The 19,161-nt window shown below is 43.7% G+C and overlaps 1 protein-coding gene across 2 annotated transcripts in view; it reads left to right on the top strand.

Annotated features, from left to right (window-relative positions):
• Positions 1-18,107, top strand: part of LOC116046738 (choline transporter-like protein 2) — a 48,278-nt gene extending 30,171 nt beyond the window's left edge. Inside the window, exons 15-22 of one of the 2 annotated variants that reach the window (XM_031295138.2) lie at positions 1,556-1,818; positions 4,115-4,209; positions 6,199-6,302; positions 7,514-7,587; positions 7,716-7,786; positions 9,203-9,291; positions 11,364-11,448; positions 16,708-18,107. In XM_031295138.2, coding sequence (XP_031150998.2) covers positions 1,556-1,818; positions 4,115-4,209; positions 6,199-6,302; positions 7,514-7,587; positions 7,716-7,786; positions 9,203-9,291; positions 11,364-11,448; positions 16,708-16,814 — 888 coding nt within the window. In that variant the 3' untranslated portion in view covers positions 16,815-18,107. Of the gene's footprint in view, positions 1-1,555; positions 1,819-4,114; positions 4,210-6,198; positions 6,303-7,513; positions 7,588-7,715; positions 7,787-9,202; positions 9,292-11,363; positions 11,449-12,012; positions 12,658-16,707 lie in introns of those variants that run through there. The other variant, XM_035996541.1, reaches the window with a different exon arrangement.
• The last annotated feature ends 1,054 nt before the right edge of the window (positions 18,108-19,161 follow it).

The raw sequence follows: 19,161 nt of genomic DNA, 5'->3' as shown, positions 1-19,161 counted from the left end.
GCTTAAATAACATTGAAAAAAGCACCAAAAATGTCAGAAAAAGTGGATTTTTGTTTTTGTTTCGGGAGGACGACCAGTGCACGGTCCAATGGAAGACAACACAAGGGTTAAGTAATTTGGTTAAAAAGAAACCCATATTTCTGATATAGAAGGACAACATGAGGGTTAAGTAGTTATCTTTATATTTAAATGGTAATATTGTCTATTAGTTTATTTGTCAGGGACCATGCACAGTGCAGGCCCTGTACCAGAGAGTACTATGTCTCTATATACAACACGGTCTCACGGCAGTTTGTGTAATTGTCACGTTATTTTTAATCTATTGATTCGTGTACAACAACCTGTTTATCTTGTTTTTTTCATGGTGGCCAGCACGAAATGGGAACCATCTATTCAGAGGTTAGGTTTCGGAAAAACACAACGGGGAAAGGACGCCTCACACGCCGGGAGACGGCCGCGGGGGATGCGTGACTATAATTGTACGTCCACACCGCCGCCGACTTGAGCTGCAAAGAAGCTCTGGCCGCCCGGTCAAGGACGCTGGTCAGAAAGTCCGGGGAAACTGTTTGAGGCTTTGGCCGCTCTGACGTAGCAGCATTCTATGTTCATCATGGAAAAAGATCAAGCAGCCACTGCACGGCCAATACACTGACACTAGAAACCTTTTATAAATGACATATATAATGACAGAATGTGGATTGGTTGTTGGTCGCAGCGGTGTCTGTTAGCAGTTAGCTCGCTCGTTAGCTGCTGAACCGCAGCAGCGTGCAGGCAGAGCGAGCAGCCGCCAGCTGTTGATCCGTGCAGGACTTCACCGTGAGCGGACTGTTTAGAGACCATGTGACCGGCAGGTAACGTTAACTGGTCCCTATACGCAAATATCATAAATGATAGGGAACCCAGCAACGGCCATGATGAGCTTCTCCTCCTTTTTCTCTGAACTAATGTTTTGGTAGGAACCAAAGTTTACATCGTATGTTTCTCTGAAATCAGCCAGCGTGAAGGACGTCTATATTCTGATTGGTTGCCGCTGAACGGCGTCATTACCATAAAGTTGACCTACTTTCAACTTTCTGATTGGCGCTCTGGTCGCTCAAAACGCCCGAAACGCGACGCCGACAGATTTTCCGCTCCTTGCAGCTGAGAGAAGCAGCTTCCATTGAAAATGAATGACTTCCTGTATCTTTAGAAGATCAAGTCGGCGGCGGTGTGGATGGACAGTAACAGGACTGTTGTGATTAGGAAAACAACGGGGGAAAAAAACACCACAGGCGGGACGCGATCACCGGTCTCCCGGGTGAAAGTCCTGTATTGTTGGAACCATCCACCACCACGACCAACCTCCCTTCGCGGATTTTCGGCTTTTCATACTACTCCCTACCGTAGTCGTGCTGTGATCACGAAATATGCTTCCCATTGAAATACATTACTTTACATTATCGTGCTGGCCACCACGGAAAAAAACAAGAAAAACGTCCCTGTGAACACCAATCAATAGATTAAAAATAACGTGACCATTTCACGAACTTGCTATATAACCCATATCTTTGTACAGAACTACTCGACCAGTCTTGAGAAGGCGCGGTGCCCTGACTCCATGTGCCTTTTTGCCTTCTACGGCGGAGAGACCGCGTACCACAAATACCTGATCGGCCTGCAGTTCTACAACGTCTTCCTGTTCTTCTGGTGTGCCAACTTCGTGACGGCTCTGGGACAGATGACGCTGGCCGGAGCCTTCGCCTCATACTACTGGGCCTTCGTCAAGCCGGATGACATGCCTGCCTTCCCCGTCTTCTCTTCCCTCGGGAGATCTCTCAGGTGTGTGTTTGGAGTAGAGGGTGACACGGGAATCAATTGTCACTCCTATCCCGTCCCGAGCCCCGGAAATACTCCCATCACATCCCAATCACGTGACTGCCCCCCCAAAAAAAATCCTGTACTGCAAAATCCCGAGAGAAAGACTCCCAAATCCCGTCCCACTCCCGTTTCGTTCCCTATGTTGTCTAAAGTTATCTGTGTGTGTGTGTGTGTCTGTGTGTGTGTTCTTGTTTAACTATGTTCGTGGGGTCCAAAAACCGGGAGTCCAGTATACTTGTGGGGTCCCGACAGCTTTGTGGGGCCTTAGGGTGAGGGTAAGGGTTAAGGTTAGGCATTTAGTTGTGATGGTTAGGGTAAGGGGCTAGGGAATGCATTATGTCAGTGACGGGTCCCCACAAAGATAGTGTGTGTGTGTGTGTGTGTGCGCGCGCGCAGAGCTGTTTGTCTCCTACTGCTGGGGGGGTTAGGGTTGGGTAGTGACCATTTGTCGGGACTCTCTCAGGTCACGGTATTCCCAATCAACAGACGTATTGGGAGTTGTAAGTGGTTCTCTTTTCTAAAACAAAATGCCTCGCAATCTTTGGGCACACTCACCGCATTGTAGCATAATTTTTTAATTTAATCTCCGGCTCCGTCCCGCTCCCGTTAATTTCTCTGCTCTATCCGTCCCGAACACGTTACCGAATTTGTCCCCCTCTAGTTTGGAGGAAGTTTCAGATATCTCGCACCTCACATTGGTCCGTGATGTAACAATCACGGACGTAGCAGCCATGACTTTACCAATTGTTTTGTACAATGCCGTTTTAATGCCTTGAGTTGCCATGCCGTGTACTGTATGGATTCATGGGCGCCGATACCGTGGTTCCTCCGGAGCTCGAGCACCACAGGAAGAAGGTCCACTCTCTCGTTACTTCCGGCTTCTGAACCGGTTGCAGTTCCAGCAGAGTTCCATATAGGAAACATAGTTCCATAATAAAACACTCAAATGTGTCTTTGTTACATAAAATCATATACAGTGCTACTGCTCCCCCTCTGAAAAAGTTTGTAACACTCTGCTCCGAAATAACAATGCGAACTACTCGAAGCGTTACAAGGGGGAGTGTAGCTCCCACAATGTAAAACCCAATTTGGGAGTTCCTCCTTCTCATGTGTGGCCATGAGGCAGTGGAATGCACTTCCCACGGAACATATTTTATGTAAAAATTCTCACACCTTCTCATGCCTAACAAAGAGTTGGTTGTTGAGTAAACAAGTTTGCAAACACCTATAAGATACTGTGTGTGTGTGTGTGTGTGTGTCCTTGTATGAATAAGTATCTAGAGTTGCATGTACTCCAATGTGCCTAAGCTGCTGCTGAATTGTTTGAGTGTGTGTGCTGGGAGGGGGGAGAGAGAGAGTGAGTGGGTTGATGGCACCCCTGTTTTTTGCTAAACTGCCTGTTTTTAATTACTATGGACACCATGTCATTTATAATCCTGTGAAATTTATATTTAAAATTGTTAATTGTTTTTTTAATTTGTCATACCTGCCCAGGGACTACAGGTGGAAATTAGCAATTGTTGCTATAACCTGGCCCAAGACATATTCTTTTGTTTTAACAAGTTTAATGTTTATTTGTGCATTGTCCCTGTTTCAAATAAATCAATTTCCAATTTCCAGGGGGCGCTCACAGGCCAGTGCAGAATGAATGGGACTCTATGGAGCTATACCCCTCAAAATCCACTTTTCTCAGGATATAATTTTTTGTCTAGTAATTTGAATGTTGCATTCGAAAGGGGAGGCAAAGAAAATACACACTGCTGGGTGTTAGATTTTTTAAAGTGGCTTTTTTGTTCTAAAAAGCCTTTTAAAATGTCAATGACGTCATACACATATACGGCCAGAGATTCTGCTTTACGGCGAGCTCTGAGTCACTTCCTTTGTTCTCTCGAGGCGACAACACAGCTGACAGGTTAGACTCTCCCTGTCAATACACGTGCTAGAAAGAGGTTTGCTAATGTTTTAAAGACCACGCCAAAATATTCACTCTGACGAGACACATTTAGCCGTCTAGCTCCATAGACTCCCATTCACTTTGCACTGGACCGTGATCACCCCCAGTGGAACTCTGGTGGAACTGCAACCAAATTCAGTACAATGGGGCTGAATAGGGAGTGGAACAGCTTTCCGTAGAACGGATTTGGCTTCACTTTTCAGACCCGGAAGATTTGTCCCATTATTTTTTTTTTTTTAGTCATGACACGTAATGCACGCTATTTCTGTACCCTGCTGAAAAGTCACTTGTCTCTTGTTTTAGGTATCACACAGGGACTCTGGCGTTCGGCTCCCTTATCCTCTCAATCGTTCAGATCATCAGGGTTTTGCTGGAGTATCTGGACCACAAGCTGCAAGGTCTGGTGTTGTTTTTTGGACTACAATTATGTCTGCTTGAGGCTATGCTCCATAGTTTGTATAGCATACAGTCCTGAATCAAGCAATAACATTTTCACCTAGTAAATAGTGGCTAAGAAAATGTTGTTAGCTAGTTGCTCAGGCTGCATCTACACTACTACGTTTTAATTTTTAAGCAGCCAAAATACGATCTCTGTCCACACAAGAGTTTTATCTCCAGTAGCAAACATCACTTATCACATGACCGTTGGCACACACTGGGCATGTGCGTGTCGGTGTAAACAGGAAGCTGATTGGATGATGCTACTTTGTGGTTAAAAATCCTGGATGTATGAGTTAAAAATACAGAAACTACTTTGGAGAAAGAACATCAACGGTGAGAAGTAAGAGCTGGATTATTATGTTGGAGACAGACAGGCAGACAGACCAGTTACTGAAAGGTCTGTAAGCAGACAGACAGACAGACAGACCAGTTACTGAAAGGTCTGTAAGCAGACAGACAGACAGACAGACAGACCAGTTACTGAAAGGTCTGTAAGCAGACAGACAGACAGACAGACAGACCAGTTACTGAAAGGTCTGTAAGCAGACAGACAGACAGACAGACAGACAGACAGACAGACAGACCAGTTACTGAAAGGTCTGTAAGCTACCTAACTGATAAGACTGACTGACTGCGTCCTCGTCTCCAAATGTCTCTGTTTGTGTCGTCCAGACTACAAAACAACCTCGGAGTCTTCAGACCAGAACGAGGGCAGCAGAGTCTCCAAATGTTAAAGTTTTAGGGCCCAGACACACCAACCCGACGGCCGACCGTCGGCAGAAAAGCCAGTCGGACTGATCAGTCGGCTCCCGTCGGTCCCAAAAGTAATGCGTCTCATAACAGCAGGCGGCGCTAATCTGTATGTCGCACAAAAAAAATTAAAAATGGCAGCTGATTGGACGAACACGTCCAGTGCTCCCGGATTTCAAAGCCAGACTGTCATGGCGGCTCGTTCAGAATACGATCTCATATTGGACTAAAATAGTTCACCGAAACGTGTTTCTGAAAACATTTTGAGAGAAATAGGCCGTGCAGTTGCTGAATCTGTCTTCATTTCAGATCAACAAAGGTCAGTTTAAAAGATTTTCATCAGATTTTGAGAGACTCTAGTCACGCTCATCCCGCTCGTGTTTTAACATAAGTGCACTGATTGGCTAGTCCAGGACTAGCACTCCACCAATCAGATTGGTCATTGAGTCCGACTGTCCACTGGCCGATTTAACAAATTAAAGCTGACGGCTCCTCCGACGGACGACGGCACGGAACACACCGAACAGACTCGAGTCACCGACCTCGCCAGACTGCCGATAATTGGGTTGGTGTGTCTGAGCCTTTAGGGCAAGGCCGCCCAGTTTGGGGCCTGTGGGCCAAGTTTGGCCCGAGCTCTCTTTGTTTTGGCCCGCCATGGATTTGACATGCTCATGCTTATTCTCCTTATTTTAAAAGTAATGAATACGAAACGTACATTTTGTGCAGTTAAGAAGTACGTAATCTGAGTTAAACGGCAATGTAATGCACAATGGTAAACTTCCCATTTAAATTACATACGTACGTTTTATCTACAGAGAATGGCAAGAATTACAATATTCTTCAACATCGACATTTATTTTTAGCCTGTGGCCTTCCATCCAGATACATTTTGGCCCTTCATATGAAAGAATTTGGGCACCTCTGCTTTAGGGGCTCGGAAACGCCGCAGTAGTGTGGACACAAGGCATAAACGTAGCAATAGATAGTAATTTTTTTTTAAACCAAAATGTAGCAGTGTGGATGTAGCCTCAGTGTTTTTTCTGATTGGTAAATAATGACACGCACAAATACAAAGTCAGATATGAATCTGTACTCGGGTAACTAACTACCTTCTGCGTGTTTGTGACAGCCGGGGAGACTTGTCTTAAATGTTGATTAAATGTTCACTAATTTGTTCATCACGGTATCATTCACAGGAGCCCAAAATAAGTGTACCAAGTTCCTGTTGTGCTGTATGAAGTGCTGCTTTTGGTGCCTGGAGAAATTTGTCAAGTTCATCAACAGAAATGCCTACATCATGGTGTGTGGTTTGTTTCACTTAGCTCATCATTTAAATAGCAACTAGGGATGTAACGATGCACTCAACGTCCAATTACAATACTGTCTTTTTAAGTTGATGATTTTAACGGAATGAGCTGCAGACAAATGAATGAAACATTTTCCTTTTTATTTCTATAAAGTGTGCAAAACAACAGATGTGTCTTATTAAAGTGGTCATATTCTCATTTTCAGGTTCATAATTGTATTTTGAGATTGTACCAGAATAGATACTTTTCCAAAAACACCATATTTTAGTTGTACTGCCCATTGCTGCAGCTCCTCTTTTCACCCTGTGTTCAGGTCTCTGTTTTAGCTACAGAGTGAGACCTCTCACTGCTGTAACATCTTTGTTGGCAGTCGCACATGTTCAGTAGCTAGGTAAGACCACATGCTCAGTAGCTAGGTAAGACCACATGCTCAGTAGCTAGATAAGACCACATGCTCAGTAGCTAGGTAAGATCACATGCTCAGTAGCTAGATAAGACCACATGCTCAGTAGCTAGGTAAGACCACATGCTCAGTAGCTAGGTAAGGACTACATGAGCTAGCTAGCTGTTTCTCCAACTTCAGTAGTACAAGGCAGGATTAGCTGGGAGACTTCTTCTAAACGAGGGCGCACTTCCAACTTTGTGTGGAATACCTGCAGAACAGGGACATGGAAGTAGTTCTTTTGTAGATTAGGGTGAACTAGTGTGTGTTGTGGCAGTGTTTTGCCATTGAGAACGAGCTAGCATGCTAACGGTTAGCCCCCTAGCCCCCTCGTCTCGGCTAGTGACGTAGAAAGCCGTGCAGATTTTGACCAGCTCACCCAGAGACTGAAGGCAGGACACATTCAGAAACCGTATCTCACTCTAAACAGCATGGATGGTTTTTATCAAAGTTTGTATATGTGTGTGGAAATACCAGAGACACAAAATAACTCCCCAAATCCTAGAAAAAGGGATTTTTTTCATAATATGGGCACTGTAAAAGTGACACTGAATTGCTGAATTTGAGTGAAATCAAAGTAGATCACGCTCTAGGACGTGTGAAATATGCATCATGATTAATTTTTATATCTCAACCGATTGCAATCTTTACACATTTATATCCATTTATAACCGATTCACGATGCATCGTTACATCCCTAATAGAAACTCATCTTTTGTAATGTTGGAGTACTTCAGTGTAATGAGCGTATTTGGCCTCTAGGTGGCGATATACGGCAAAAACTTCTGCACCTCTGCCAGAGAAGGCTTCTTCCTCCTCATGAGGAACATGGTCAGGTGAGTGCACATGTGGGTTTTTGAGTGTATGACTTTACACAAATATCTAGATATAATTTTGCTTTTTCCATGTTTAATTTCATATATATATTTTTGTGACGTACAAATGAATGTCTTTAATCCCCCAGGGTGGCTGTCTTGGACAAAGTGACAGATTTCCTTCTGTTTTTGGGCAAACTGCTCATCGTTGGGCTCGTGGGTGAGTCTGGTTATCTCAAGGCTGAATTTTTTTTAATTGAACATAAACAGTAATTAGACCAGAGAGGCATTTCCTGATAAAATGTGTGTGTGATATTTGCAAGGGAGTAAGCCAGCCTCCACTATGTGTGGCTCCTACGGTGCCATTTTGATGCTACCAAGCCATCACCTCCCGTTAGCATCCCATTGACTGCCATTCATTTTGACGTCACTTTGACAGAGAATAACTTTACATCTGAAGAGTTTAAAGACTCTATTTGTCCATTGTTTATTTCTAAAGAAACACGACAATGTATAAAAGGCTCCATTACCTTGTACCTCACGTTATGGCTCCGTAGCAGACGTTTTTATAAAAATAGGCTAACGATTGGGTCATAACCACGAGACTTACGGTCTCATAGTAGAGGAATTACCGTATAGTACAGGAGAAGCTCTCAGGCAATCGGGGGGATGGGGAGGCATCATAAAGTCGAGGGAGAAGCCCAAAGAGAGTCCATGAAAGCATCGGAACAAAATATTTCAGGAATGTTTTGCTCCTGCTCCTACGCTCGTGGACAGCTCCTACTCACACTCTCCGTCTCTGCTAGATTGGGAATGATTGAGATTTCTCTTGGCACAGCTACCAGAAGACTTCCAACTTTCAGACAGGTTGCTCACGTCACATCTACGTCTTCAAGCTCAGTTGGAGGCTGCTCAGTAACGCTCAGCCATCACCGGGAAAGAGACTTCACTGGTCTCCGAAGTCTATGGCGTTGATGTGTCCATTTCTTTCACGGACTATGGATATATGTGCACATTGATGCTAATCGACATACTTCTTAGATTTTTAACCCTTGTTTTCTGGGTCAAATTTGACCCATTTTTATATCAAAATTATGGGTTTCTTTGAACCAAATTGCCCCAAAATAACATGAATGCGTGCATGTACGTTGTATGGAAGCCATGTAACATTCTTGGCAGGTCAAATTAATAATTACTTTCATTGAACTGTGGGTGTTTTTTATTTTCAATATTATAGCATTTGAAATAAAGTGATCCACTCAATATCCTATGATCTTAACTTTTAGAAATTGTGGATTATTTTGACTGTTTTTTTTAAACAAACAAAAAAAGGTATTATGTCATTTAAATTATTTTTATTGACCATGTATTTAAAAAAGCATCGAAAAAAAGTGACAAACGTTTCAGAAAGCATCAAAAAACATTGGAAAAAGAGCCCAAAAAAAGTTAATTTGCAATTTTTGACCCAAAAGGACAACAAGTTCACGGTCTACGGGAAGACAACATGAGGGATCATCCTACTTTAGAATATAAAAACACATTGATCTGAATGTATTGGCCAGGTTCTTTGCAGCTGTGTGCCAAGAACTGAACATAATTTGGTCAAATCTGAGTTTTTATGGTCTCTCTTCCACAGGGATCTTTGCCTTCTTTTTCTTCTCGGGGAGAGTGAAGGCCTTCGAGAGTACCGCCCCCCATCTCCACTACTACTGGGTACCCATCCTGGTGAGTACTGGGCCTCCACCCCCATTAACTACTCCCAACACAGAGTACTACAAAAATAAATATGCAAAACAAAAACAAGAAAAAAAAATAAAAATATATACAAGTAAATACACAATAAGTTTGCATACATCCCAATATTCCGGTTGGATATTCAGAATAAGGACTTTTTCTGAATTTAGCATTTTCTGATTAAGACACATTTGGATTGTAGAGGCATTCTTTGAGACGCAGATTCTGAATGTGCTGTATGCATGTCCAGTCAGGGTTTTTACTGCAGTTTGTGACAGTTTACGGCCTCTTGCCTGTTTACGGCTTACGCTCAGCTCTGTGCGTTGCTATAGTTTCTGTACACAAACCAACCAGCCAACAGTTTGCAGTAGGGCTGGGCGATATGGAGAAAATCAAATAGGCAAATAAGTATAAATAATATAAATAAATTAAAGGCAAATAAGAGAACTTATGGTGTGTTCAGAAAATAACATCACTTTACTGTAATGCAGCCTTTAAAACCAGGAAAAGACACCACTTATGTCATATCAGGATATTATAATATCCAATATTTAAGACAATATCTAGCCTCATATATCACAATATCGATATATTGCCAGCCCTAGTTTGCAGGGCTGCGGTAGAGATGCCTGGCCTAAAAGAAAAGGAGAAATACAGCTTCTTTTAAACATTATGAAAAACTTAATATCAATAGGTTTTTGGATATGCGCACACATCGATATGCCGACCTTTTCAAGAAGCTGGTTGAAGGAATGAAAGAGGGACGCTGTTTTCATATTTTGCACAGTTGCATGTAAACGGGAGTATTAGAGGAATATTCACTTTCATTAGCCGTGTAAACGGCTTAGTCAGAATATCGTCTTTTTCGGAATAAGGGCAAAAAACCGGAATATTATGTGCATGTAAACTACAGGTGTGAATCTTCACTTATCTTTCGATTACGATTATCATGTCTTCAATTCGATATCTCGATGCGTCAAATACATTTTTCTATTAAAGCCATACAGGATATTTAATTCATAGCTTTTCAAGCTCCAAAACAAAAACATTCTGCAGTGCTCTAATACTAAATAAATAGGACACATAAAACTACAGCACTGAGCACATGGCACTTCCTGAATGTACAAAACATAACGGTAGGTTTTCCACACAGCGAAATTTGGCTTCGCTCTCATTGAGGTTGAATGGAGATGATATCTGCCCTGATTGGGCGAGATGAGAGCGAATCGCCGAGGCGAGCAAAACAAAGTTGACGAAAGTTTAACTTTACTCAAATGAGGACCACTCGAGAACCAATCAGGTCTGTGTGTTTGTGTTTGGAGGCGGGACTTACAAACAAAGTCTGACCAAGATGGCGGAGGTTATCAGAGCTGTATCATGAACATTAGAATGTGATTTAAAATGTTTCTACACAAACATTGGTACTTGTATCAACACAAATTGTGATTTATACGACACAAACGTAGTCAGGGCCCATACACCACTAAATAGACCACTGGAGATGTTAGTTTAAACACTCAAACTTTTCAGCTAGCCGACAGGCTAATCGCTAGCATGTTCAGACATTGGATTTCATTGTAAGCCTAGCCAGGCAGCTAGCCTACTTGTGCATTTGTTTGATTACATGTTTTGTTGGCGAACATTGACGCTTGTATCAACACAGATTTCACAAGCTACAATAGCAACGATAGCATGCTAGCAAACTACCTGCTAGCTACCTATGCTACCTAGCTTCAACCCTCTCTGCTAGCTACCTAGCAGCCGGTGTTCTGGCCGGTTGTTTTTGCGACCACGCCCCCGAGGCAGTATTTCGCTGGGCGAAATTTTCTTGATGTTTCGCTGTGTGGAAACCTACCGTAACAGAATGTGTAAACAGAAATGTTATTAGGCCTACATTAAATTGTAAACAGAAATAATCTATTATGGCCCGGCCGATTTTCGATGCAGCATCGTCCACGATTCATTAATTTCAACACCTAATGTAAACGTAGTCCTTGTTACCTAATCAATCTGTTCTGATCCATAATGTTTATATGTATTTCTGGCTCTCCTGTCCTCACCAGACTGTGGTGGTTCTCTCCTACTTCATCGCCCACGGCTTCTTCAGTGTGTACGCCATGTGTGTGGACACGCTCTTCCTCTGTTTCTGTAAGTAGTAATTCCTCCGCTCATTCTTGCCTTCCTCGTATTACTTCTGTTTGTCTGATAAACTCTGATCAGATCTGTTGCATCGAAGAAATGCCTCGATATATGAAAAAATGCAAAAGCTTTCACTATTTGGCCGCTGAACCAAAAACGTTCCTCACCTTTCAAGTCTCACACATTGCTTCTTGGTGCTTTTGGGGGCTGTCACTTATTCTAAATTGCATGAATATGTCGTGCCACACTTGAATATTTGCATCAGCATTTTCAAAAATAACTGCCTGTGTTATCCTTCACGGTTTGATAATCTTAAAAATTGCTGCTGCTTGGTGTTGTAAACTTTCTAAAAATCTGAAATGCCTCTGGGTGCTTTTGCTTGCTTGCTATTTGACGTTCTTTCTCTTTTTGTCTCCTTGTTTTTCTCTCACTTCCCACAATTCACCACCCCCCCTTCCCCTTTTTACTGGCTCTATAACACCTTTTTTTAATTTTTAAAACCTTGCTTTCCAAACAAATGTTCTGTTTCATCAAATCTCACGTACTAACGCACACATATACACACGCAATAAGGTGAAGACCTGGAGCGCAATGACGGTTCAGCTGAAAGGCCTTATTACATGTCCTCAACCCTTCACGAGATTCTGTGGAAGAATGCGGCCGAGGATCCGTCTTCTGCTCGTCAACGGGCCGATGAAGACATCGAGCTAAAATGACGGCAGGCTCAGGAGGAGGACGCGGCTTAGAGGAGAGGAGAGGAGTTTTGTGGGCAAAGACACCTAAAACACCAAATTCTAAGGAGCAGGACACTGTTGTTGCCCATTGGGAGATTCTCCTCTGCCTCGGGTTAAGTGCAGATGGTAGAACAGCTACCAGAGGTTTTCGTGGCTCAGAATGGGCTTTTGGGGGGGCACATATGAAGTGGGGGTGTCTGGGGGTTGTCCCCATGCAAACTTTGAGCGTCAAAGATTTCAGTTCTTGCGTTTTGATGCATTTTAGGCACAAATTTATGGTCTTTATTTCCATAAGAGTGACATGACACTGTCATAAACCCTAACTCTAACTTGTCATGACAAAAAACTAATGACATTTAAAGGAGAACTATGCAGGTTTTTAGCTTAATTTACCTTAACTGAACAGCTTCGGAGTCATTGGAATGGTTATATGACTTCGGGTTGAATGGTGGTCGTCTCGCTCCCCGCTAGCACCTGTGAGCGGGAAAAACCATCCTCGCAACTTTGGGACGGCGAGCGTCAGGAAGTATGGCGTGATATCAGAAGCTGTAGGGAGGGGCTCTATAGAGAAACCTGTAGGGGGGGGGGGCTCTATAGAGAAACCTGTAGGGGGGGGGCTCTGTAGAGAAACCTGTGGGGGGGGGCTCTATAGAGAAACCTGTAGGGGGGGGGGGGCTCTGTAGAGAAACCTGTAGGGGGAGCTCTATAGAGAAACCTGTAGGGGGGGGCTCTGTAGAGAAACCTGTAGGGGGGGCTCTATAGAGAAACCTGTAGGGGGGGGGCTCTGTAGAGAAACCTGTAGGGGGGGGGCTCTATAGAGAAACCTGTGGGGGGGGGGCTCTATAGAGAAACCTGTAGGGGGGGGGCTCTGTAGAGAAACCTGTAGGGGGGGGGCTCTATAGAGAAACCTGTAGGGGGGGGGCTCTATAGAGAAACCTGTAGGGGGGGCTCTGTAGAGAAACCTGTAGGGGGGGGGCTCTATAGAGAAACCTGTGGGGGGGGGCTCTATAGAGAAACCTGTCAGCAAAAAGCCAGAAAACAGAAGAAATGGATAAAACTGCATAGCGCCCCTTTAATGACAGAAGCGTTAAGTCATAAACGTTTATGACTTGTTTATAATGTTTATGACACGTTCGTGACAGTGTCATGTCACTCTTATGTAGATACCTTCAAGTAAAGTGTAATCGAAAGTTTCTCTTGTTGACAACAGAGTTTCCTCACATTTAATGACATGGTGCTTGAAATGTCTGCAGTGGAAATTGTATAAATGTCTTACTCTGGTAAACGGACATTTCTAAACTCTGTTTTAGCCTTTTAAAAGTTCCTCCCATTGCCACTGGCCAATAGAAACTTGAAGCCGTTCATGTGCCTAATTTACAGTGTTAATGTATGTCTGTTTGCACCGTTTTTAAAAATGTTAAGGTATGTAATTGTTTACGGTTTATAAAATCAGAACCACGTGATCATCAGTGATCAATGCACTTTCATTTCTGTTCACACAGAACATGTTTTCATGTGTATAAATATAGATTTCTTGAGGCTAGCTGCTTTGCAGTCTGACGTTTTTACGTTAAAAGCAATATAGCATTCAGTATGTCTTTACAAAGGAATGTGTGCTCGGCAATGAAGTTGGATTAATAAACAGTAACTGAGGCAATGAGTCGTCAACAAAGTAATTTAAACTCTTGAAATGGATGCATGTTGTTGCTGATTATGTGAACTATTGATCAAAGCTTTATAAGTTTATTAAATCAAACTTTCTGTAGAACTGAAACCAATCCGAAATAACTTTCAGCCCTTCAGATGTACTAGTTATGCATGTTAATGTGAAGCCTCTCGGCCCTCATTCAAAAGAAGTTCATTTTAATCTTTATGGAAGCAAATGAGAGATGTAAGTATTTGAATTTTAACAGCCACTGAATACTGAACTTTGAAATATTTTACTTAAGGGGCTGACACGTCCATTTTGGCTGATTTGACTTGTTGAATCGGAAGGCGGGCAGTCGGACTCAGTGACCATTCTGATTGGTGGAGAGCTAACGCGGAAATGACGAGCGGGATGAGCGTGACTAGAGTCTCTCAAAATCTGACCTTTGTTGATCTGAAATGAAGACAGATTCAGCAACTGCACGGCCTATTTCTCTCTTAAAATGTTTTCAGAAACACGTTTCGGTGAACTATTTTAGTAAAATACGAGATCGTATTTTGAACGAGACGCCATGATAGTCTGGCTTTGAAATTCCAGAGCAGCCAGACCCACGTGACGCGTTCATCCAATCAGCTGCCGGTTTTCATTTTTTGGGCGACAATCCAGATTAGCGCCGCCTGCTGTTATGGAGACGTATTACGTCTGGTCTCTTTGGTGTTCTGAGGAACTTTTTAGACCAATTTGGGGAGGCTGTCAGTCCGAAGGTCAGCCGTCAGGTTGATGTGTCAGAGCCTTTATGTTTCGGACTTTTTTTCTTCAGAATTCACCTCTTTGAAATTTAAAATATGATTGCAATTTCAAAAGCTGAATTTGAATTTTTGTTATTTTTTTTTTGATTATTTCAATGGTCACAAATGGTGTAAAAATGGGACGGCTTACGTCGATGGAGCCCAGTCGTTCTCCCTGACACTTTAAATGTTTGGATCTGAATTTCTCCGAAGATGATGATTACATGATTTATTTTGCAAAAAAAAACAACCCCTCCCCAGACGAACGAGGACCCCAGGGTCAGTCAATGTTTGAAATTCAGATTTCAAGTTTTAAATTTAGACCCAAAAATTTTAGTCAGTGACACAGACACACACACACAGACACACACATTCACAGACACACACACACACAGACACACACACACACGGACAGACGCACGCACACACACGGACAGACGCACACACACACACACGGACAGACGCGCGCGCGCACACACACGGACACACACACACACACGGACAGACGCGCACACACACACGGACAGACGCACACACACACACACACACACACACACACACGGACAGACACGCGCGGACACACACACGCGGACACACACGGACGCACACATTTTCTCACACACATTCACTCAGACGCGCGCACACACACACACACACATTCACTCACTCAGACGCACACACACACTCACTCACTTAGACGCACACACACACACACACACACATTCACTCACTCAGACGCACACACGCGCGCACACACACACACACACACACACACACACACACACACATTCACTCACACAGACAGACACACGCGCGCACACACACACACACACACACACACACACACACACACACACATTCACTCACTCAGATGCACACACACACTCACTCACTTAGACGCACAGACACACACACACATTCACTCACTCAGACGCACAGACACACACATTCACTCACTCAGACGCACACACGGACAGATGCGCGCGCGCGCACACACACACGGACACACACACACACACGGACAGACGCGCACACACACACGGACAGACGCACACACACACACACACACACACACACACACGGACAGACGCGCGCGCACACACACACGCGGACACACACGGACGCACACATTTTCTCACACACATTCACTCAGACGCGCGCGCACACACACACACACACACACATTCACTCACTCAGACGCACACACACACTCACTCACTTAGACGCACACACACACACACACACACACACACACACATTCACTCACTCAGACGCACACACGGACAGATGCGCTGCACACACACACACATTCACTCACACAGACAGACACACACACGCGCACACACACACACACACACACACACACACACACACACACATTCACTCACTTAGACGCACAGACACACACACACATTCACTCACTCAGACGCACAGACACACACATTCACTCACTCAGACGCACACACGGACAGATGCGCCGCACACACACACACACACACACACACACACACACACATTCACTCACACAGACAGACACACAGACACACACATTCACTCAGACGCACTCACACGGACACACACACATTCACGCACACATTGACAGACACACACACTCACTCAGACACACACACACACACACACATTCACTCACACAGACACACAGACACACACACACACACACACACACACACATTCACACACACGGACACACACACACACATTCACGCACACACACACACACACACACACAGACAGACGCACACACAGTTAAAGACCACACTAACAAACTTGCTTATTGCAAAAAACTAGTAAACAAAAAAAAATTTGGTATAGGAAAGAAAGTATCGCTCAGGAACGGGTATGAAAGTCACGGTATCGGTACCAGTATCGAAACATTTTGAACAATACCCCGCCCTAATTTCAAAAAGGTGAATTCAGAACAAATAAATTCAGATATCATGGTTTTTAAAATAAAATATTTCCATTTTAAGTACTCAGTGGCTGTTAAAAATTCAAATGTCTCTTATTTGCTTCCGTACTTTGTGGCTCCTATGACCTTTTAGTTGGTGATTTCCATTTTTTCCAATTTCTCTTCCAGTGGAGGATCTGGAGAGGAACGATGGCAGCGCAGAGCGGCCCTACCTGATGCCCGAGAGCCTCCGCAAAGTCCTGAATAAGAAGAACAAGAAGGAGCCGGCGCAGTAAAGAATGGGTGCCATGTCATTGTTCCAACCTCTCAGTAACCCAAAAAATTCCCTTTGGTCCTACAGCCCACTAGTCCGACGTCCCTTTGGTGGCGTACGAATCCCACTATGGCCATGCCACAGTGGCATAAGCAAGGAAACCCTCCGGGGCCGGCCCTAGACTTTTGGGGGCCCTAAGCAGGATTTGGGTTGGGGACTCTGCACATTGTTACATGTTGCCAATGAACTTGGCATTAAACCAATTTGTGTATTTGTATTATGTACAAATATGCATTTAAAGACAAATGTGAGACCTATTAGCAGCAACACTATCTTTAAATAGACCGGCTCTGTTATGAGCTCTATTGGGGGACATTTCATGCGCTCTTGGGGGCCCTCTAGTAGCCGCGGGGCCCTAAGCAGCTGCTTAATTCACTAATGGGTCGGGCCGGCTCTGGTAACCCCATTGGTATAGGTCTTATCCCCTGACCAATCGGCTATCCTGACCTTAACCACTCGAGGTCAATGCCTAATCCCAACCAATCGAGCTGCTTCGTGGGGCGGGTCTTGGCGTGGCCATAGTGGGATTCGTAACTAGTTCGGACTAGTGGGCTGTAGGACCAAAAGGAAATTTTTGGGGTCATTGAGCGGTCGGAACAATGGAGCGTCGGAGAAATGGGCAGTCCCCAAAGAACTGTGGGGCTGAAACTGGACGGTGGTTTTGTTGTGAGGAAACCGAACTGGCTTGGACAATAACCGAACGCCATCGGTCACCAGGGCCCTTCAGGTGACAATCAGTAGTGTCATATTTTTGGTTACTACCAAACGTTTGATTCCCACGTTTCTTATGAATCGGAACAATGTCTGGTTTTCATTTTAGAACTCTGTGGCTTTTTAAATTTTTCTATTTTGAACGCAGTTAACATCCAAACACATATTTTAAGTACGTTGCACATTATTTTATCAAAGACGTAGCTTTTAATTTGAGCATGTTTTATTTTTACATGAAGGTAAGCTTACTAAGGTTGTTTTAATATGTCTCGGCGCTTTTATCATTGTGTAATCTTCCCTTTTGAATACATATTTAACCTCGTTACCAAAGCCATAACGCTGCCGCTCGTGATAAGTGGAGGTCATTTAATCGGCAGGTATTAGACCCTTGCATAAACTTTTTATCAGCAACCATTTGGAGAGAAATATAAATGGGAACAGAAGCTAAATTGTATGTTATATGCTTATACTTTTGTGCTTGTTTTATTATTGTGGAGTTGAATTGAAAATGTTTATGAAATAAACGTAGTTTTGTACATAAGTGTATGAGGATGTCTTTCCTTTTTATCCTTCCTGTTGTCTTTGGGTCAAATTTGACCCATTTTTCAAACATTTTCTAAATCAGAAATTTGGGTTTCTTTCAGCCAAATTGTCAAAAAAAAATAACGGACGGCTCCCTACAACGCTCTTCACAAGTAAAATACATAATCAGTTCACTACTTTCATTGAATTTGGGTTTTTTATTCAATTTTATAGCATTTGGAGAAAAAAATGACAAAAGTTGAAAATAAGTGACAAATATCATGAAAAAGCTTCAAAAAACGTGGGGAAAAAAACCCCAAAACTTCAATTAAAGTGCAGAAGAAATTGACCGAGACATAAGGGACCGAGACATTGGGGGCCGAGACATTAGGGACCGAGACATTAGGGACCGAGACATTGGGGGCCGAGACATTAGGGACCGAGACATTGGGGGCTGAGACATTAGGGACCGAGACATTAGGGACCGAGACATTGGGGGCCGAGACATTGGGGGCCGAGACATTAGGGACCGAGACATTGGGGGCCGAGACATTAGGGACCGAGACATTGGGGGCCGAGACATTAGGGACCGAGACATTAGGGACCGAGACATTAGGGACCGAGACATTGGGGGCCGAGACATTAGGGACCGAGACATTGGGGGCCGAGACATTAGGGACCGAGACATTAGGGACCGAGACATTGGGGGCCGAGACATTGGGGGCCGAGACATTAGGGACCGAGACATTGGGGGCCGAGACATTAGGGACCGAGACATTGGGGGCCGAGACATTAGGGACCGAGACATTAGGGACCGAGACATTAGGGGTGCACGATTCAGAAAATGTCAAGATTCGATACAAAAACAATTCTCGATTTTTAAAAAAAACGATTCACAGCATGTAAATGTAGTTACTTTTCCCATGTGATTGCAGTAGACATACAATTTAAAAAAAAAATGAATTGATTTTTGGAATTCTATGAATCGATTTTGAATCGGTAGAGCTTGAATCGCGATACGAATGTGAATCGACTTTTTTTTGCACAACCCTACAAGACATCTAGCCTGGCTCCGC

The sequence above is a fragment of the Sander lucioperca genome, chromosome 21 (genome assembly GCF_008315115.2).
Source record: "Sander lucioperca isolate FBNREF2018 chromosome 21, SLUC_FBN_1.2, whole genome shotgun sequence".
Classification (NCBI taxonomy): Eukaryota; Metazoa; Chordata; class Actinopteri; order Perciformes; family Percidae; genus Sander; species Sander lucioperca.
The sequence above is the reverse complement of the archived record's forward strand: the minus strand, read 5'-3'. Positions and strand labels throughout refer to the sequence as shown.